General features: G+C 45.2%; 1 protein-coding gene across 1 annotated transcript in view; it reads right to left on the bottom strand.

Moving 5' to 3' along the window:
- HUNK (hormonally up-regulated Neu-associated kinase) overlaps positions 1-22,543 on the bottom strand; it is a 105,768-nt gene that overhangs the window by 50,199 nt on the left and 33,026 nt on the right. The window contains exons 2-3 of the mRNA XM_068545755.1: positions 14,692-14,984; positions 2,704-2,759 (exon numbers count right to left, since the gene is read on the bottom strand). Of these exons, the coding sequence (XP_068401856.1) occupies positions 2,704-2,759; positions 14,692-14,984 (349 nt within the window). The remainder of the gene's footprint in view (positions 1-2,703; positions 2,760-14,691; positions 14,985-22,543) is intronic.

The raw sequence follows: 22,543 nt of genomic DNA, 5'->3' as shown, positions 1-22,543 counted from the left end.
CCCAGTAATGTCACATGGGTCTGCCTCAATTAGATTTGGTAAACACATAAGCCAATTATCACTCAATTTTCTGGGAGCTACGCAATGAATTTCAAAAGACATCCAAATGAACGCTGTTTTGGAAAACTGAAGTGCAAAATCGTTTTAAGTTGTGGCTGATACATTTTAAGATTATACTAAACTAAAAACATCAAACTGCTTTTTTTTTTTAAAGGGGGTGCAGGGGAAGGATCCTGATTAAATCAAATCTCATTCCAGCTAATTCTAGTTAACTTGAAACATGGCTTAAGTAAATTTATTTAAATCAGATTATTTCAAAGAGAAACTATTAAGAGAAAATGGTAATAGCTATAATCAACCTTTGAATAAACAACTAGGTAATTCCTTTGAAGAAAAGGTTCAAAGGACTTTGAAGTTGCAAAAGGACAGTTGTAGAGACAGTTGATCCAAATTGCCCAATCCAGGGGCAAGAAAACCCACAAGACCATGGGCCTTCCTTGCCTCCAGCATCTTCCCTCCCCTCCTTCGGCCTCCTCTTTATGAAAGAAATGAGGAAACGCAGATTCTGCTAAACAAAACACAATTCCCAGCTGCCCTCTGGGATGGCATAATGTCTCCTTCCATTAGGATGTGCGTTAGCACTCTTTGGTTTTAGCTGATCGTGAGAGAATTAGGCGCCAAGTGAAAAGTTCTAACAAAGGGACATCTAATTATCAGAGCCTCCTTTTGAACAATTTTGGGAATTCCAGTTTCTGACACCTGGTTTCTGACATGGCCCATTTTGTCTGGATGAGCTGAAATCCCTGCGTGGGTACCAATCCAGCAGTTGCCGAGCTGGGAGATGATGACTGAGTAAAATGGTCCCTGCTATCCAAAGGGTCCACCACTCATCCCAAGGCAACTGTGGGCTCTAATTTAGGTCCATCCTGTCTTCATCTTATTTGTACAGGTCTCCTCTAAGAGGGTTTATTATGTGGCCAATCTGTGAGCTACTTATTAAATGCATCTGCTGTTGACAGAGATTGGTTCTTCGAGGATCTTCTCAGCAATGAAAAGATCTGTGCTTTTCAACACTGTATACTCTCACAAATGGTCGTCTAGGGCTATCATTTGAAGAGAGACAAGGGAAAGCAAGCACAGGGGCAGACAGTGAGGCAAAGTGAAGGGAAGAAACAGTGTAGGGGATGCTGGGTGGGTAGGGAGACCCCCTGCCAGTGGCCTACACTTTGCTGGAATTACCAGCCTCAGTATAGACGGTGCGCAGGGGAAGTGAATTATTCTAACTCGTAAGGTCATGGACATCCAGCCTTCACACAGCCTGTTCTCTTATAATCTCTGCAGCTTTAGGGCAACTCTGTGACTGTCACCTACACACTTTCCAAAGACAAGTTCCAGGTCACCCTGCCAGGGAACCTAAAAAACAATCTCCTTTCCTCCGTTCCTCACCACCCCCCTCACCAGGACATGCCTTTGTTTAATGCCGCAGATCCCGGAAACCAAGACCAGAAAGACATCCTGCAGGCATTTCAATGTCTGCCTTGTTTAGTGCTGCTGCATTTGGCCCTCAGGACAACTCAGATGCAATAGTAAAACAAGTTGATTAAAAAAAAATTCTTTGAATCATCCAGGAATCTTTTAACAATACCTCCTATAAAATCTTTGGGGGAAAAAAACTGGTTTCCTCTTAATTGTTAATCTCCTAATAATGGGTGTATTTATCAACACCTGTCAGTGGTGCCTAATCACCCAGCCAAGGGGTCTGGAGTCCCTTGCAGCCTCTTGCCTGTTACTGGGTTGGAAGCCAACTGGGCTTCCAAAGAATATAATTGGTCACTTGAATGATACGTTTTAGAAAGTCTTGAGATGGTTTTCAGTATTTGACAAACAAAATTTCCTTCTTGGGTACAAAAGTTAAAATTCACAAAGTTCTATTGATCCTTCTCTTTTCTTCTAATATAAAGTTTTTTCAAGCCATTGAGGTGGAAGGAATTACTTGCACTTGAGGTGGGAAAAGAAAGAAAGGAATAAAAGATGACGCTAACATCTGGGTGGAAAAATGATGCCCTGAGGTTTTGCCAAGAGCAACAAAACAGGCAAACAGAAGCGGAATTCTAGAGAATAAGCCATGGAGTGAATTCTCTTCTGGACCCTGACTTGTGCACCAATTATGATTCACTCCATCCTGGAACCTCCTTCTGATTGGGACAGACCTCTAAAGGATCCCTCTGTGGGGATTTCTCTTTGCACGACCATCAGTGTACTATAGGGCTTGGCTAAAGATATTAAAATGAGAAGGTAGGTCACATTCCCCCTGATTTCAGTGCCTCTACATTCACTGAAAAGTAAAATAAGGCATGGCCAAGCTAAGGGCAGCATTTCTGAACCAAACTATTTTCCACTATTTTTAAGAAGCTTTCTGGTGAATTCAGATAAAAAGAACCCCTATAAAAGTTCAGCTCCATCTGAATTAACAGAGAAGCAGAAGTTTGAAGAATCCTAAGAACATGTTTTATGTCTAAATTATTAAAATTAATTTTCTTTTTCCAAACCACTGTTAAATGTTGCAGGTAAAAGGAGGCGAACTAGATGTATTGTCTGGGGATTAGAAATAGACCATGATAATTTTCAAAGTCAGAAACAAATAACTGAGAATTGATAACACAGCACTTAGAGGATAATCTTGCTTTAAAAAAAAAGTCATACCAATCAGCTTGATATTATTGTCTTCATCTAGCAGCAAGTTTTCTATCTTCAAGTCTCTGAAATAAACAAAACCATACAACATTTCAGATAAGCGCTTGAAATGGTGGAATAACATTTTGCTTCTCAAGGGAAACGAACTGTTTTAGAGCCACTTTGAACCAACCCATAAGGCTTTCTGCCAAAACTCACACAATCAATAAGTAAATATTTATAAAACATGATATAAGTAATTGCTGCAGACTGAAAAAGCTAAAGGATTTCAGATAAGATGGGGAGCAAGAAGGGCAGAACAAATCAGTTTCCAAAAGAAATGGGACCAAAGCTGAAACTTGGAAGTTAATAAGACCAGGAGACAGTGGAAGCATCATTCAAGGCAGGCACTGTTCGAACAGTCAGGGAAATACAAATGTGGCCAACATGTTTGTGAGCCGGTGAGCAAAACCAGCCAGAGTAAGGAAGATTCAGGGAGACAGTTTTAAAAAAAAAAAAAATGGAAAGCTAACATAATTATCGGTCCTACAACCTCCATGCTTGGAGCCCAATCCACAAGTTGGCAAGTGATAATAAATTAATCTATTTAGCAAGCAGCTATTATGGTGGGCAGAAAAATAGACCCCAAAGATGTCAGGGTCCTAATCCTTGGTATTATGCCCAAGGATATGTTAACATTACATGACCAAAGGAAATTAAGTTTGCAGATGGAATGAAGATTGCTAATCAGATGGGTGACTTTGATCATGGACACTGAGATGATTCAGAAGGTGGGAGGGAGAAATGCACCCAGGGTCATGCTGAGTGTGAGGGGCCTGTGGTATCTGTACAAGCTGACTGTAAGCCCCTTGAAGGCAAGAAAGATATCTGCCTTGCTTACCACTATGCCCCAGTACCTTTGCACAATTCCATACTCAGCAAATACCAATGTATCTACATTACCAAAGAGATCGTTTGGGATTTCAGAAGGAAAAAACACGGGCAAAAGTATAAGCCATCTATGTCAACGACTATGAGCATCTTAAGTTGCAGCCTGTCAATTCAGACACACCATGAACATTAATATGTAAGAATATTCTTCCCTTCTATACACACACAAAATGATTTCTTCCATTGTTTTGAAACATAGCATTCTTGGTCCAGCTTTTATTTTCCAAATTCTGAATAGAGACATGGCCAATAGAATTATTTTTGTCCTCTTATCTCTATTGTTAGGACTAGAATAGTGTGGTCATGATAAACAGAAATGGCAACTGATAGCACTTCTTCAAAGTGCAGAGGCAAGGGAAGCAGCAGTTGCTAGGACCGTGGTAGCCAGGAGAGCAAAAGTGTCCCATTTAACGGGGCCACTGGCTCACAGCTTGGTCCCAGCACTGCCAGCTCATCCTGTTTCCCAAGAGAAGCCAGAAATCTAGATTCCATCCCAGTTTTTTAAATGTTGGCAACAAATTCACATTTAAAACAACAATAACAATCACAGTGCGTGGGCCAACCTTGCAGGCAAGATCCAGCCTACCAATTTTCAACCTCAGTATGGGTAGAAGCTGAGCCTGGAAAGGACATGAGATGCCCAGGGGAGAGGGTAGAGAATGAGGGTGAAAAGACCAAGGACGACATGCTGGTGGGAACACCGACATTCAGAGCTGGCTGGGAAGAAAGAGTCGGGGGAGTATTGGCACAGGACGACAAAAGGGCAGCATTTCAAGACGAGAAGCGTTAAGGAGTCAAGCGCAGAAAAAGATGGGCTCTGAACAGTGACCAGCGGATTTCAAAATTGGAAGGTGGCCGGTAGCCTTAAGGCTGGACACTTGAATAAGGGAGACTGCGTTGAACTGGCAGCTGGGGAAGGTAAATCGATAGTCTCCAATCCACATGCACCCACAAACGGGAAGAACTGTATACCTGCACTTCAATTCAAATGAAATGATACACTGGAAAAACTGTGCCAGGCTTTAAAAGATGTCACATATGTCCAAATGCAGGGCGACCCCCCAATACAAGATGATCCTCCTTACTTTCCCAGTGGGAGGACCCTGCCCCTCAGAAGGGTTTTTGGAAAACACAAATATATAATTTTTAGAAATGCAATGAAATTATCAAATGACTATTTATACTATTTACCTATGAAGATGCACCATCTTATTTAAGAGCATATACTATCACCTTAACATAATTAATTGTAGAAATGTTGTTCCCACACCCTCACATTTTATGACACAGTTTCATTCAAACTTGTGGCAGGCAGGAGCAGGATGACAGAATGCTCTCCCGCTGTTTCCAGTGTAAGATGATCTTTAAGTTGATTGGATATTTGAGATAAAGCACTTTTCGAATCTGTCTGTGATGTGCTTGCTGGAAATATTATCCCAAGTCATTTAAATCACAAGAGCCCATTTAAAATCTCTATAAATTATCTGCTGAGTGAATCGATTTTAGAGTGGTCTCACAAACTATCACAATTGTGAGTCATATCTCTTTAGAAGTTATTATTAAAGCTGCGCAAAATGCCTCCCTTTCTATTGGTTTCCTCAGGCGACTTCTAGAGTTCCCAAAGTCACCAGTGAGTCAGGCCAAGGTTAACTGGTCCTTTGTTGTTGAAAATAAAGTAATTGAGATTGTACCCCCATACTATCAGAGACTTTGCAAGCACTCTGTAAGGCACTTCCTCTTTCCTGAAGAGGATGGGGACAGAAGACAACACCCTTACATTCAAGCATATACGGTAATTCCCAGCCACTTGCACAGACTCAGAAAAACAGTGTGCCAGCAATAGCCCAAACTGTGATTCTGTGAAAACTGATTATAAAGCAGCAGCATTATTTTAATCTAAAGGAGAGCCACAGTTTGTTTCCAGCAAAATTAAACCTCTTTCCCTGGGAAGCATGGAAGCCACACTAAGGCATTAAAGGAGAAATTTGGTTCAGAACAAATACTATAAAGGAAAACAGCTTAAAGAGGTGAGGTAAAAGAATGCAATTGTCAAGAATAATAAGACTAAGCTGGATAATTCTGGGGCCACAAAAGCCCAGAGAACAATCACAGTGATTAGAAGAATGATATAAATAGAAGGCTAAAACTAAGAGAAAAATGTAGAAGAAAAAAAAAAAAGCCCACTTTTAAAATCGGGAAAAGGTCATAAAACCAGGGGAGAAAGCATTAAAATGTAATTCTTAGGCAAAATGAGAAAAATGAAATCAGTTTTTTTTTTCACCCTTTGCATCCCATAGCCACCCACCCCAACCCCTAGGAAAAATGCTCAGAACAAACCTGGTTAATGGGTTGTTTACCCACACCCTTCTGTTAAGGTTTCTAAAAGATTTCAGTGATAACAATCTAACTGCCTCCATGGCTAGTTAATGGTAAGGTAGCTACATCAGCCTCTGCCCAGATCAGTGTACTTAATCTACCCAAATGAAGGGAACATTCAACCTCTTTTGGCTTTATTTCCACCTCCTGCTTTGTCTTTGGAGATTTATCTAGAAAGAGGAGAAGAAGACTTTTCTTCTGACTCTTTAGGAAAAAAGGGTCTAAAATCATATTTAAAAAAGTCGTTTTAGCCTAGGTATTTACCCAAACGCATTGAAAACTTATGGACACGAATGTTTACAGCAGCTTCATTCGTAATTGTCAAAACTTGGAAGCAACCAAGATAGCCTTCAGTAGGTGAATGGATAAACAAATTGGGGGACATCTCAGACAATGGAATATTATTCAGCCCTAAGAAGAAATGAGTTATCAAGTCATGAAAGTCATGGAGGAACCCTAAATGCATGTTTTAAAATGGAAGAAAGTAGTCTGAACAGACTACATACTGTATGATTCCAAATTCTGGAAAAGACAAAACTATAGACAGTGAAAAAAAAATCACTGGTTGCCAGAGGTTGCAGGAGGAGGGCTAGAATGAATAGGTGGAACACATTTTTTTAGGGTGGTAAAATTATTCTGTACACTATAATGGTAGCTACATGACATCATGCATTTGTCAAAACCCATAGAATGTGTAACACAAAGAGTATCCTAATGTACTATGTACCCTAATGAACCCTAATGTAAACTGTGGATGTTATTTAATAATAATGTATCAATATTGGTTCACCAATTGTAACCAATGTCCTACACTATCATAAGATACTAATAATAGGGAAAACAATGTAGAAGGGAGGTGGGAACTCTGCAGTTCTGCACAATTTTTCTGTAAACCTAAAACTGCTTTTAAAAATAAAATCTATTAATTTTTTAAGTAGCTCTTGGATATTTTCCCCCTTCCTAAGAGATCAGTACTAGGAATGCTACGGCCACCACCAAGCACCTCATTCAGGATGTTCACTGCGGAGTATCCTTACCGTCTGAAGTTAATTACGAATCCATTCAGCACAGTGGGCCACTCAGACCCTCTGCCCAGCTACTCAACATATGACCCAAAAGGCCAAAAACTGAAAGATAACTACATGAGTAATAGAAGAAGGATGAATTTATTCACAAGGTTTTAGTGTTAGTGTATCACAATGTACCTTAAATATATAACACACACACACACACACACACACACACACACACATATACTGGCAGGCCTCTATAATCCAGAAAACCTCCCCATGGTCCATGTGAAACGCATGGTTTTTAGCTCCATCCCGAAAGCAAAATATTTGTCTGTGTTAAGTGTCAGACCTGTCAGATGGGAAGGAAGGTTCTGACAGCTGACTGGTTTGCACTTGATGATGAGGCAATGCTCAATTTCCCATGTATGGTCCTTGATCAGATTAACCACTTTGTGGAGACGAGAGAGAAGTGGAGGGCTCTTCCTCCCATCCTGCAGTGTGAGAAGTTCCTCTCTGTGGCTGGCAAACTTGAGGTGGTGTGAACTTGTAACTGAAAGCCAAAGGGAAGGAAAGAAAACGGTCCCTGGATGGAGAGGAAATCGCTTTTCCTTGGCCAAAGGGGCTTCCAAGAAGAGTCAGGACAAGCAAGAAAGGAGATGGGGCACGTGTGGAGGACCCACTGACTAGGACAGTGCTGGGGGACAGGAGTGGCAATGGTGTGTCTTAGGAACAAAGGAAAGTAGCCAGTGAAGTGGCCTTTGGCAAAGCATGAGGCAGCCAGGCCCAGAGTGCAGGCTCAGAGGCTTCTGGACCCATCTTTAGTAACTGGGCAGTTCCAGGAAAAATGCCCAGTGGGACTCATCATGGCGGCCCTTGGCAGACCAAACATTGGGTCCTGTTCCCTACGGTGTTTGGGGGTGGGGAGTGGGGGTGGGTAGGCATCTTTCCAGAGATTGAGAGAAGGCCCAAGGGGAGAGCCCTAATCACCAGCCCTTTTGTTCTAGGTTATTTCAAAAGAACAAGCTCGAACAGGCCGCAACTAATAATTAAAGGTTCACCCAAGGCTACCAAGCACCCCTCCCCCTCCCCACCCACCCACCCAGAGGTTCCTTGCATTTCTTTAAAGATGATAATCTCTAAGATTTGGAGACTGGCCATCAGGAACTCTGCCCTCCCAGACTGAGGGGTGGAGGGGAAGACCCTGTTGCCATAGCAAACACAGGGTCCTGGGGCGCCATGGGGGAGGGGAGGAGCAGTGGCTGCTGGCACACTGCAGAGCAGAGACCGGAGTGGGAAGGTGTGTGTGCACGCTTATGGGGAAAGCACACATCCGTGTACGGGTACTTGTACGAGACTGCATGTGTGCGAATATGTGTTGCACGCACACCCACGTGTGTGTGCGAGCACACATGTTCGCGTGTACGTGTGTCTGTGTGCACCTGCACGCACACGCTTCCAGAATACTGGGATGGGAATGCAGGAAGAGTTTCTCCCCTGGGCCTCACCTGGCCATGCAGTGAAGGTCGAAGGTCAGGCCTCTAACAAACCCCGGGCTTAAACTCGAGAGCCTCCAGGGGCCACTCAGGGCTGAGACCCAAGATGAAAGTGAAGAACGGAGGGGCATAAAATGAAGGCTGCCAGGCCTCCAGGGAAGGGAGAAGAGGACAGAGGGAGACATGGGGGAGAGCTGGGGAAGGCCCAGGGCGGAGGGGCTGAGCAAGGCCTGGACCAACACGGCAGCCTGGGGAGGGAAGGAGACAGGCTCTGGAGGCTGGGTCTCTCTAACTGACCCGCTGAGCCGCCCTGGGCAAGTTACTTAAACTCTCTGAGCTTCTGATTCTTCTTTGGAAAATGGCGTCATGAGAAGGGCCACCTGGCAGGGCCATTCACGGCGGAAATGAGAAAATGGGCCACTCTCAGCTGAGCAACCACTAACAGGTAAGAGGTGAGAGGCTGGTGTGGCCAGGGGAGGATATGAAGTTAAAGGTTCTAAGACAAAGTGAAGGGGGAGACTCCAGGAAAGACTTAAGTGGTTCACTTGGTGATAAGCAAACAGTACTGGGGGGCATGAGCCCTCGAAGGAAAGGTCAGAGAGAAGGGGCCCGGGCAGGAGGTGTGGAGCCTGGACCAAACCCACAGAGGATTAGGTCTAGGGGCGAAAGCTGTACCTGTGGAGATGGCCACAAGATGGATTTCAGTAATAAGCTAAGAATAAAGCATTCAAGAAAAGCACATAACTCCCCAAGGCAATAAGCATTTTGCCGTGAACAAGAGGTTTTTCTGTTTTTGATTAGGTTTTATCTTCAAAAGCACTGTATTAAAACCAAATGATTTTTTAATCTTTGATTTATTTACAAAATGGGCAATTTGGTAAAACATAAGAACAATTTGTTAAGCATGTACCTGATTTATTTATTCAAAATGAAACCTTTATTGAGTTCCTACAATGCTCCGGAAACAAATTCTGTTTATAAAATGAAAGAGCTGGTCATTCACTAAAAAGATGCCACTCTACAAATTGTGACCTGAAAAATAAACAAATTGGTACGAAGTCAATGAAGAAACTCCCTTAAAACTCCAGGGAGAATATGGAATATTCCAGAAAGAACACGAATGGGTGACCAAAAGCTTCCATCCCAGTGCTAACTCTGACACTAACTGTATCCGTTCAGTTTCCCTTCATTTATCCAACAAAGTCTCTCTGTATGAGTACTGGGCTGGGCGCTGGGCTATATGGTGGCCTATGCAGAAGACAGATAGCAAACAAGCCAGTTATCTTGTGAAAAGTGTTTGGAAGTCAAAGTAGAAGGTGCCGGGGAATCTATGACCGGGGGTCCTAGCCTGGAGGGCATCCTGGAGGACGTGAGCTTCCTAGCTGGGACCCGAAGGATGAATACGATTCATCCAAAGATTGCAAGGGCAGTACGAGCAGAGAATAGCTGTGAGGCCTTGAGCACACAGAACTCAGCCTCTGTGGATAAAATGAGTGAGGTGGACTCAGTAGTAGTTACGGCAAACACGTACTCAGTACTTCCTAAGGGTCTCGGTGTTAAGCACTTTACATGAACTGACTCATTTAATCCTCACAACAACAACATGAAGTGGATAATCCCTTATCCATGTTGTGTAGCTCTGGAAAGCGAGGCAAAAAAGCCTAAGTGATTTGTCCAGTGCAGCTTTTTTTTTTTCCTCATAAATTTATTTTATTTATTTATTATTTTTGGCTGCGTTGGGTCTTCGTTGCTGTGCGCGGGCTTTCTCTAGTTGCAGCGAGCAGAGGCTACTCTTCGCTGTGGTGCGCAGTCTTCTCATTGCGGTGGCTTCTGTTGTTGCGGAGCACGGGCTCTAGGCGTGCGGGCTTCAGTAGTTGTGGTTCATGGGCTTCCGTAGTTGTGGCACGTGGATTCAGTAGTTGTGGCTCACAGGCTCTAGAGCGCAGGCTCAGTAGTTGTGGTGCATGGGCTTAGTTGCTCCGTGGCATGTGGGATCTTCCTGGACCAGGGCTCAAACCCGTGTCCCCTGCATTGGCAGGCGGATTCTCAACCACTGCGCCACCAGGGAATTCCAGCAACAGTTCAGCTTTTAAGTGGTAGACCCCGCAAGTGGACGCAGGCGGTCTGGCTTTAAAATCCCCATGGCCGACCACCGTGCACCCCAGTCCACAAAGTTGTCACATTTTTTCAAACTCGATTAAACAAAAAACCTCTGATCTGTATAACCAGCACCTCCAGATGTGTGCTCAGGCCCTGGTATCTCCAACAGCCCCCTATGTGAGCAGAAGTCACTCCCTTCTCGTCTGCCTTGCCCTCTTTCCCCTCTCCAGGGAAACTTAAAAGTTAAAACAACTTCTTAAAACCCCCCACCGGTACAGGAGGGGCTTGCTTCTTGTCAGGCCCATGAGAACAAAGAAGAGTCCCCTCTCTTGCCCCACAGTCCTCCCAAGTGCAGAAGGTCCTTCCCCAATACTGATGAGTGAATAAAGACACGGCTCTGGGAGCAGCCGTGTTGACACACAGGCTCCCGTTCACTTTGATCGTCTGTGTCTCTCTCCTGGTCCTCGGGCCCCTATGGCTTGTCTCTTCCTGCTTAGGGGACGGCGGTACTGAGTTACCCAGGTATGTTTTGTCTGTACAGTTTGATTGGACTTTGTTATTTTGAATGAACAGAGGAATCTCAAAGTAGCCTCTTGGCAGAATCAGTATTCTTCATGATGGATATGAAGAGTCAACGCTCTTTGTACAATAGGAAAATCATCAGATTATGGCACCCTGCTGGGTGAGCCCGGAAGAGAAAATGAAAAAAAGAAAAAAACCCTCATTAGATTTTAAACCGGAAGTATCTCAGGCAAACCTTAAATGGTGTAATGAAGAAGTTAAGACCATATTCTAACTTTGCAAAAGTGAACAACAACCCTGTTGTAGAAGACACAGAAGCTACGGCAGGTCCAGTTTTAAATGAAGTTCTCTGCCAGCTAAGGAAATCTGCTTTACAGACATTTAGTTTCCTTTTTTCCCTTCCACTTGTAATAGTTCCAAGATTTTTAAAGATTTGCTTCCTTTAAATGATATCTAAATAGTTCTGGGGAGATAATTAAATATTTAGATTTAATTTCACAGGAAATGAGGGCTCTGCTAGGCATTAAGTTGATGATGACATGATGATATAGTACCAGCCTCATCAGGAACTGTGCTTTTTAAAGCATCCTCTAACACATAACCAAAAGCCCTTTAAATCATGTAATGTAGCCACCAAAATTCATCCTAAATCCTTTTGGATGATCCAATCTGTTTGCTCAGGACTCTTCCCGCTAGGGACTCCGGGACATCTCTGAAATGCTATCTAAACTCTCTTATTCATTTGAAAAATCTAACCTCAAAATAATTTATGAAATTCACTCCACCTCCGTAGCATAAAGGAGAAGATTCTCCACCACTGAAAAAGGCTACAGCATATAGGATACCAGCCAGGTTACGGCTGCTAAAACTGAGACGTATAGAACCTTTGAAAATCAAGACATTCCAGATACAGCCACCCATGAATATATTCTAAACAAACGTTTTCCTGTGCTGTCTCAACCACCTAATCACCTATGCCCATGTGTGCATAGGTGACACTCATTAACATGATTTCTAGAGAAGAAAATAAAGAACTCCTCCGAAACAACACCTGTATTTCCAATCTTCCCTAACTTTGAAAGATCTGAGCCTTTGCCACTATTGGCTGATGAATATATTTCCAGGGAGGGGGGGAAGAAGTAGAACGCTGGAGATCAGAGAGAGAAAAAGCGCACCGTCTTTGCTATCACAACATTATTAAATTCATTCCTTTGACATTCTGACAGTAATTGCACTGAGAGGGATTGGATTTTGTTAAAATTACTTGAAAAGGGTTGTTGAGAATTTCCTGGGGGAGGGACCAGCGAGCGATGCACAGCCTTTGCTGGCTTTCCCTTTGCTGTCCTCAAAGCTCCAAGCTCGGTGCACATCTGATTTTTGACAGCACGAAACCCTTGTAATAACACCTCGAGTCTCTTGAAAAGCTCTTCCCCGGGTTCTGTTTGCCGCCGTGACCAGCCGAGTGGGTAACCCAAGCTGATTCATTCGTCAGGTTTCTGCCTTTGTCATCTTAATCACCAAAGACAGAACCAGGAGCACTTAAGACCATCATTTTCCTAATAACGGCAGAGCTCTGACACGGCAGGTTACACAAGGGTATTGTTGGAAAGAGCCAAAAATAGCGTTATTCACTTAAAATTTCTGAATGTTCCCTTCCTTGCTGATAGAAACTCAAAGAGTTCTAATGAATCGTGATTTCGTGACAATGTGTGTGACTAAAAATATGTACAAGGAGAGGTTTTCTTACCTTAGTGAGAAAATGATGTGCCTGAATGGGGCCTGGCAAAGGCTGGCTCCTTCCCCCCAGTGCCACCCCTCTGCCCCTGAGCCCGGGACCTCCTCCCAGTGTCCCCCCGCCCGAGCCCAGGACCTCCCCACAGTGTCCCCCGGCCCGAGCCCAGGACCTCCCCACAGTGTCCCCCCGCCCGAGCCCAGGACCTCCCCACAGTGTCCCCCCGCCCGAGCCCAGGACCTCCCCACAGTGTCCCCCCGCCCGAGCCCAGGACCTCCCCACAGTGTCCCCCCGCCCGAGCCCAGGACCTCCCCACAGTGTCCCAGATTCAGGCACACAAGGTAGAGCATTCCCCCGTGCCAATCCCATTGGTAAAGTTAAGTGAAAGAAGCCACTCGTAAAAGACCATATACTGTTTCCATTTATATGAAAGGTCCAGAATAGGCAAGTTCATAGAGACAGAAAGCAGATTAGTGGTTATTACCAGGGGCTGCTGGGAGGGCTGGGAATGGGGGGTGACTGCCAATGGGTACAGGGTTTCTTGTTTGGGGTGATGGAAATATTCTAAAATTAGACAGTGGTGATAGTTGCACAACTCTGTAAATATACTGAAAATGACTGAATTGTACACTTTAAAATGGTGACTTTTATGGTATGTGAGTTGTATCTCAATACAAAAAATTTTAAACATATGTGTGTGCATATATATATAATTCCTTGATCTTGCTTTTGTAAATGAGAATCAAACATGAGCCCTAATTTTTCTCAACAACCCAGAGTAATTATGAATTATAACTCCATGAAGGAAGAACTATGCATTTATTGGTGAAGTTAACACTTTCTTGGGAGGAAAAGAGGGCACTTTCATTTTTTTATTTTATTGTATCGTATTGACCTTATTTAGTCTAGCACTAAAAGTCAGCACCCACCACCAACGGCAACACTGCTAAGAATTCTGTTTCCGCTCAGTTTGCTTGCAAAGCTCCTCCTCAGGAAGGAACAGGCTGTTTAAAAAAAAAAAATTTTGATTTTCATAATTATCTGCAAGGTTGGTTTGGCTTATGGAGAACACGCCTCACTTTCAAGGGCAAGTTCACACTTCACATGGTGATTCAATTCCACTGAATGAAACAGCTATTTAGCAACTACCATATGTAAAGCAAATACAATGAAAGAACCATCACTTGCTGAAAAACAATCTCACGCCATCTTAACATTGATGCTTCTTTCAGGCACCTGAGCAACTGTTCTCATTACTTTGCAAATAATAATAATAAGAGCCGCCAACACTAAACATGCCCCTTACTATGTACCAAACGCTGTTCCAAGCTCTTTCCGTATATATATAGTTTTTCTTTAATTTTTTTTTGGCCAAGCCGTGCGGCATGCGGGATCTAGTTCCCCGACCGGGGATCGAACCCAGGCCCCCTCTATTGGGACCGTGGAGTTTTAACCACTGGACCACCAGGGAAGTCCCTCTTTCTGTATATGAACTCATTTCCCCTTATACCAACCACGAGATAAGTATCACGAATATTCCCATTTTACAGAAGAAGAAACTGAGGTTCAGAGAGGTTAACTAACTAGCCCAGGGACACACAACAATGAAAGGAGAGAGCCAGGATGCGAGCCCAGGCAACTCTGGCTTCAGACATTATTCTTTTAACCCCACGTTAGCATTAACCCAACACACAAAACAAGTCCATGAAACAAAACTGCAGAGGAATTGTAAAACGTGCTGCAAGGAATCAACCTTGCTTGGAGCACGCTGAAGCACAGTGCCGTTCATTCAGCACAGAGTTGGCGATCAGCATCATGGCGTGGCCCTTACCTGTGGACCACCCCAGCCCGGTGCAGGTGCTCCACCGCAGAGATGAGCTGCCTGATGTATCTGCGGGCTTCGGGTTCCTCCAGCCGCTTCTTCTCATATATCTTGTGCATCAGGTTGCCCCCAGGACACAGCTCCATGACCAGGTAGTAGCTGTTTTCTGTCTCTAAGATATCAAGGAGCTGGGTAATGTTAGGGTGGCGGATCATCTGCTGGATCTGCCCCTCTCGCCGAAGGTTTTTGGTGACATAGGTGTCTTTTTTGGCTCTCTTCTTGTCGATGACTTTTATGGCCACCTAAGGAGACACCAAGAATATGGCTGTTGTCAGACACTGCAGGCAAAGTTTATTCCCTGGCTATTCACAAAACCCTAGGAAAATACATAGCTACTCGTCTGCACCAGGAGAAGAACTTTATCTGAAGTGGCATCAAGGGAGAAAAGAAAGATGTAACATCAGCGAAGATCAAAAGATTCATTTATGAAGGAAGAGAATGAAATTTACTCAAGCAAACTCAAATGGTGGTCCGGAAGCCTCCATGAAGAGTCAGTGTTAAACTTGGTTCTCCGCAGGGTGAAACACCAAGTTCTCCTCCAGCAAAGGGCCCCTCCCCGCTCCCTCTCCAGCCTCGCCACCATCCCTCCAGGTTGGGTCCCCCCATGATTCCATTTCTGAAACGGCCGAATCTGCCCCATCTTCAGTTCTAGGGCGTGTTTAGGGAGCTGGGGGATGCAATGCCCAGTTCCTCCCCACCCTTTCTCTGCCCTGTACCAGGACCTCAGGCCAGGCCACCTCTGTCCAATGGTTACCGCTTTCCCTGTGAATCACTGTACAGGTTATCTCTTGGCCCCAAGTCAGGCCCAACCTATTGCTGCTCCAGAGAGGTATGTCAGCTGCCCACTGAATGCTCCTCCTGGGTCACTTCCCCACAATCAACATGTCACATGTGTGGACCCTCCAGCTTTGTATCAAGGGAGGGAAGGGGGGAGGGAGGGACAGGAGAATGGAAGTAACGATGGCGTGAGGGAGGGGAAGGGAAGATTGTCCCTTCTGCCCAAGTCTGCACCCTTCCCCACTCTCCCTTCCTTCAATGGCTGTCACCAATCCACTCACCTGGCCTTAAAACACACCACCGTTTGGCCCTCTTCTTTTCTTACTTATGTCTTCGCTCCTCTCTAATGTGACCAGCCAGTGACATCACGTCGATACCTTCTGCTAACTGCCTTCCTCACTTTTCCTTCCTCTCTGTCCCCATGCCAGGTCGGGTTCATTTAGGACCTTGCTTCGCAGCGCCCAGACGCATTGTCTCTACGTGAGACTCCAGCAACCCCAGGGACGTTCTCATACAAGGCTACCAAGCCACTGGGCTGCAGGACAAAAACAGTGGACCTTCCGTTTCTATTTGTTTCCTTTTTTGTAATTATATTTTTTAACGGCTTCATAATGCACTCAATGTGCAGAGGTGTGATATAGATCAATCAGCAAATGATTGATAGATGATAGATATAGGTAGATAGATACATAGATACATGTTTGCAGCAAGGGGCTCAAACATTATTTTCTTGACAGAAGTTTGTAATAAAATAAAATAAAAGTCTGTCCACCACTAGCCTGGGCTATGACGTCAGCGTGCTACCTCTTTTCCTTGGTGCTCATCCTGGCCCCTCGAATTCATCCTCGAAATCAGTGGGTCTGGAACTCTGATGTCTTGCTTAAAGCTCTTCGGCGGCTCCTTGCTGCCCACAGAGCAAGGTCCACAGCCTCAGCCCAGCCCTGAAGCTCCCTCCCCATCAGCCCCGCCACTGACCAGCCCCGACTCCCAGTTCCCCAGGGCGGGTCTCCTCACCGCCCAGACCACACGTTCTGCTACTCTCCAAGCTTGCACTCACAAGCCCACTTCACCCCTTCAAATCTGCCTGGTCCTGCAGACGCTAACTCCAGGCCCACCTCCCTTCCAGGAAGTCTCTTCAACCCTCCTTCCTTACGCTCCCACCACACCCACTGCCTGCGATACCATTTAAAGCTCCCACCCCTCCCTTAAAACAGGGACCGCTCCCCCCTCACCACACACAGCAGTTTATAAACAGTGAGTGACCAACAGGTCACTAACTGAGCAAATCAGTGAACCTTTTTTTTCTAACCATTGAAGCAAAAAGAGCTGTAACAGCTTAATCTATTATCTCTTCTGGGGAACAGTCTTTTTTTAATTTTTATTTTTTTTAATTGCGATATAATTGACCTATAACACTGTATTAGTTTTAGGTGTACAACATAAGGATTTGGTATATGTATATATTGGGAAATGGTCACCACAATAAGTTTAGTTAACATCCATCACCATAGTTACAAATGTGTGTGTGTGTGTGATGGGAACTATTAAGGTCTTCAGTATTAGCAACTTTCAAATATACAGTATTGTGAACTGCAGTCACCAGGCTGTACCTTACATCCTCAGGACTCATAACCAGAAGTGTGTATCTCTGGACCACCTTCACCCATATCAATGGAGATTCTCAGGCCCTTAAACCAAAGATGTGACTAACAGGGGACAATCAGCCATTGGATCAGACAAGCTGGGGGCCTGTACTGTCCCAGGGCCATGAGAGGCTGGTGCTGTCAGCCCACAGAAGTGGGCTGTAGTTTGGCCTACGAGTCCAGTATAGATGAAACTAAAAGCTTTCAAAACTGTACTCATTTGTGTATATATGTATAACACATACCTATACATATATAAATATATATATAATACATATTTATACATACAAATATATATCCATCATCTTGTGGAGGTGGAGAGAAAGAGGAATGCTGGAAAGTACAATTAGATTCTGTCTTTGCTCGAGTCTATGTTGCAATGTTTTAAAAATTACACCCTTTGGCAGTGAAATTCTTAAATGTACTCTGAATAAACAGCAGTCTGAAAACCCAGCAGTAAAACGATCTGCCTTTCTTAACAGAGCACACAATTATTATTAGGATAATTTATTTAGCTCTTTAATTGCCTGGAGTAGGTTATATAATGGCCACCCAAAGACATTAAGGCCCCATCTGTGGACCATGTGAAAGTGACCTTATTTGGAAAAAGTGAAGGATGTTGAGATGAGATTAATCGAGATTATCTGGGTGGGCCCTAAATGTCATCACAAGTGTCCTTATAAAATAGAGGCAGTGGGAGATTTCACACAAATACACAGAGAAGTGGCGAATGGGGCGGAAATGGCAGGGATGAGCCACAAGCCAAGGAATAATGCAGCCACCAGAACCTGGGAGAGGCAAAGGACAGATCCCCCTAGAGCCATCAGAGGGAGCATAGCCCTGTCGACACCTTGATTTTGGCCCAGTGAAATCGATTTTGGACTTCTGGCCTCCAGAACTGTGAGAGAATGAATTTCTGTTGTTTTAAGCCACCAAGTTTGTGATAATGCATTACAGCAGGAAACTAACACACCAGGTGTCTGTTCCACCATCATTTGACATCTTGGTTCCCAAGTTCTACTGATTCTGAGGGTCCCTCCGTGAAAACCCTGAACCCTTAGGCAGCCTCACCTGGAGAAGGTTTTCTATAAAGCCCCCTCTCTATTTTTAAACACCCTTACTTGTAAGCGACCTTAAACTTATAAGCTCTGCATTGATAATACTGAAAATGGAATCCGTTCTTGATTACACAAAACCATTTAATCAACTTCATCTGTAACAACCAAAAAGGGAAAAACTGAATTGGAAGTTAAGGAAAAGGCAATGATCAATGATCGGCAAAGGGAGGCATCTAATTTAATTTGACAGTAATCAGAGATTTACAGGCACGAATTCTACCTGGGGGGAGCCCAGTGTGATGATGGGTCTCTAGCTGAAAAGATAAACTGCTTTAGTCAGGAGAGTTTTAAAGAGTGAAATTAAATCTGCACAGACTGACTGAGGCCCCAAGTCCCAGGACCACGCTGCAACTCCCAAGCTGGTCCTCGAGGGTAGGAGGGAGGGGAGGGGAGGGTGTCAGGGGAGTTTCTGAGTTGCATCCTGAGCACATTGGGACAGGAACTTTTGCTGTGAAAGGTCAATAAAACGAAGACTCCAACTCTTCGACGGATCCAAGTTGCAAAGCCTCCTGAAATTTTACAGAGGAAGCCGTTTTCAAAGGTTGCCCCCATATTTCCGAGTAAGTAGCGAAGTCTTAAGGTGCTAGGAACTTAGTAGAGAGAGATTAACACAGCGCCAGTATACCACAGCTGAAACTGATCACTCATCAACTTCTTATTAAGAAGTTGCACTTCTGTGACTTCCCTGGTGGCGCAGTGGTTAAGAATCCGCCTGCCAATGCAGGGGACACGGGTTCGAGCCCTGGTCCGGGAAGATCCCACATGCCGCAGAGCAACTAAGCCCGTGTGCCACAACTACAGAGCCTGTGCTCTAGAGCCCGTGAGCCACAGCTACTGAGCCCACGTGCCACAACTACTGAAGCCTACACGCCTAGAGCCCGTGCTCCACAACAAGAGAAGCCACCCGCAATGAGAAGCCCGCGCACCGCAACGAAGAGTAGCCCCGGCTCACCGCAACTAGAGAAAGCCTGTGCACAGCAACGAAGACCAAACGCCACCAAAGAAAAGAAATTGCACTTCTCACAATATGGCAACTCCCACCCCACCCCACCCCCCAGGCTCCCGCCAAAAAAATACCTATCAATGATGGATAAAATCAGCAAACTTTTAAATAACTAAGCTCATACGAAAGAAAAGGAAATCCTCCAAGGCCAAGAAAAAAAAAAAAAAGTGAGTAGATCTAAGATGAGGAGAGGGCAGCTATGGGGTGGTGAAACAGAAGATACAGGAAAGAAGGAGTGACTGCAAGGAAGGATCCTGAGGAAGGAAAGAAGAGGTGGCAGAGTCCGCTCTGCAGGGATGGGAAGCCCCGCTCCCTCCCACACGGGAAGGAGGAGGGACCGAAGCGCGTGAATCCCAGTTCTCCAGGAGAGGCGCCAGCTGCAGAAAGGCATTCATGCTTAATGGCCCCTGTGACGTATTAGGAGAAAAATTCCAACATAGAATTGTACTTAGAATGCGGGGTCCACAAAAGCACGGGGCTGCAGTCACGGCACACACTCCGACAAACCAACTGGTACCTAAGATAACGTACGTAAAGCGCTCAGTACAACGTCTGGCACATAGTAAGAGCTCCTTAAATTGACATTCTTATTATCATTATCATTTTACTTTCACTGAGGCAACCTGTAGAGGGTGAAAAGCATTCAGGCTTAGTTCAGCCAAGAAAAAAATGTGCATTTCCTTGACCTGTCGCTTTAGCATATTTAAAAGAAGAAAAAGAAGCCTGAACCTCATTTCAGTGTTTCGAACTCTCTGGAATAGAGTTGCTTTTAAATCCCAAGGAGGAGGTTTAATATCAGTCTAGTCTCTCATCTTCTTTAAATATTGACTTAGTTGAGACTGTCTACGTAGGATCAGAGTTAACAGGATTTAAAATTCATCCCTTCATCCTGGATCACCCTTCACTGCCTTTAAAACTCATTCCTCTGAAACATGTCGAGGATTGTTCACATATCCAATCTCCAGAATGAAAAGGCAGATGCAAAATGGATGGATCTACCAAACAACGGAGAGGGAGGGAAACACTGATCAAAGAAACTACTCTCTCATATCACAGAAATATACATATATGTATTACCCATTATACAATGTATGCTGTGTAAGTTCAGCCTTTCTTTAATTAAAGCAATTTTATACCATGATGTTTTAAATAATCAGAATGCACGGAGAATAGGAGGCTCTCATCAGCAGGATTTTCTTTTTACATGGAAATTAGCCAAAAAGAGCTTCCTTTCCAGAACATGTTGGTTTCTTAATAAGTACTGTATGTTAAACTCAAGTGAATCTTTTCTTCTTCAGCAAACATTTATTAACCACCTAAAATATACTTGACACTGTTCTACATGCCAAGTGTACACAATGAGAGAGATACGGATCTTCAGGCCCATTTGTGGCCATAATTCAGGTTTTTTATAGTCATTTAAAATGACCATCTGTCATGGGCTGAACTGTCTCCCCACACACACCCCGCCCCCAAATTCACATGTTGAAGCCTTAACCCCTAATGTAACTATATTTGGAGATAGGGCTTTTAGGAAGTAAAAAGGTTAAATGAGTCATAAGGGTGGGGCCCTAATCTAATAGGATTGGTGTCCATATAAGAAAAGGAAGAGATACCAGAGATCTCTCTCTCCACACATGCACAGAGGAAAGGCCATGTGAGGACACAGCAAGAGGACGGCCATCTACAAACCAAGGAGAGAAGCCTCCCTAGGAAGTAACCCTACTGGCACCTTGATCTTGGACTTCCTGCCTCCACAACTGTGAGAAAATAAACGTCTGTCACTTAAGCCATCCAGTCTGTGGTCTTTTGTTATGGCCACCCGAGCAGACTAATGGACCACCCGAGCATCGCACAATTCTACTATGCAGAAGAGTGTAAGTGTAAGAACCAAGGGCTAGCATCCATTCTCCAAGGACTGGGGTCAGATCTGATAGTTCCTTTCCTGCCCTCCCCCAGTTTTCCACACCCCGGGCAGTTCAGAGGGTGGAATGGCACAGCAGCCAGACATGCAGATTCCAAGGTTGGGTGCCTTGACTTCAAAACCTACCTCTGCCACCTGGTAGCTTGGACCTTGGTTTCCTCGCTGTTATAAAAAATGGAGCGGGGATAATAGTGCCTACCTCGTGGGGATGCTGGGGATATAAATGAGGAAACCCAGGAAGGATGGGGAGCACCGGGGACATGTCTGGAAGCCCTCGATAAGTGTCCACTGTTAGGATTTGCATGTTTTGTGCAGGAAGAGAAGCCAGGAAGCCCCTGCCGCTCAGCTTCCATCCCCGTCACTCCCTGCAGTCCTCGTCAGGGTCCCGGGTGCCTCCCGACTACCCAGTCCACGAGGCCACCCTCCCTCCTTGTCTCCTGCTTTTCCTCCCAGCCCGGTCTTCCCAAGGTTCTGCCCCAGGCCCCATCCTTCCTCACATTAGGGATGTACAGTCCATCTCCTCCACTTCCAGGACCCCTACGACCGTCCATATGCTGACCAGTCCCAACACCTACATCCTGCTTACGCCTCTTCTCCAAGCTCCGACGGCCCTGTGGACGCCTCCCATTTGGATGGTCCACTGGCTCCCCAAACCCATCACTTCCCCCTGGTCCTCCCTGGGGCTCCCCAGCTCAGCCTGAAGCACCTCCCTCCACAGGTGTCCTTGCACCCCAACTGTGCATTCTCCTCCACACAGCGCACCCCTAGTCCCCCACTTAATTAATCACCAGGGTCTGCCACCTCCACCTCCTAAGACCTCCCCACCCCCTCTCTTCCCCCATTCCATCTGCTGCTTGCTGCACCACCATCCTCTCCCGCCCAGATGCCTCCCACCCCTGCCCACCCCTGCCTGGAATTCCCTCCCACACAGGGCTCTCTCGGTCAGGCCAACTCCCAACTCCCACTCCCCTCTCCGACCTCAGATTACAGTTTGCTTCTCCGCCCCAGACTGGCTCGGGCCACCCTGCAATTCCCCAGCTGTCACACCCATCACACACACTCTTCACGGTGTGGGACACCCTCCACTGTCATTTCCAGGAAGGCAGGACTTGCCCAGCTACCTCACTTTTGTGTTCCTGGCTTCCACACTGTGCTTGGCTCATTTAGGGCAAGTACGTGAGAGAAAGAACAAAAAAAGAACAAAAGGTCCCAGCAGTCTGCTACAGCAGGTCAGGATGGTGAGCTGGGGGTCATCTCCACGCCTGCCTTGGGTAAGCTGGCCACTCGAGCCCTCCCCTTCCTAAGCTACAACACAGGCAGACCAAAAGCCTTCCCT

This window comes from Eschrichtius robustus, chromosome 6 (genome assembly GCF_028021215.1).
Source record: "Eschrichtius robustus isolate mEscRob2 chromosome 6, mEscRob2.pri, whole genome shotgun sequence".
Classification (NCBI taxonomy): domain Eukaryota; kingdom Metazoa; phylum Chordata; class Mammalia; order Artiodactyla; family Eschrichtiidae; genus Eschrichtius; species Eschrichtius robustus.
The sequence above is the reverse complement of the archived record's forward strand: the minus strand, read 5'-3'. Positions and strand labels throughout refer to the sequence as shown.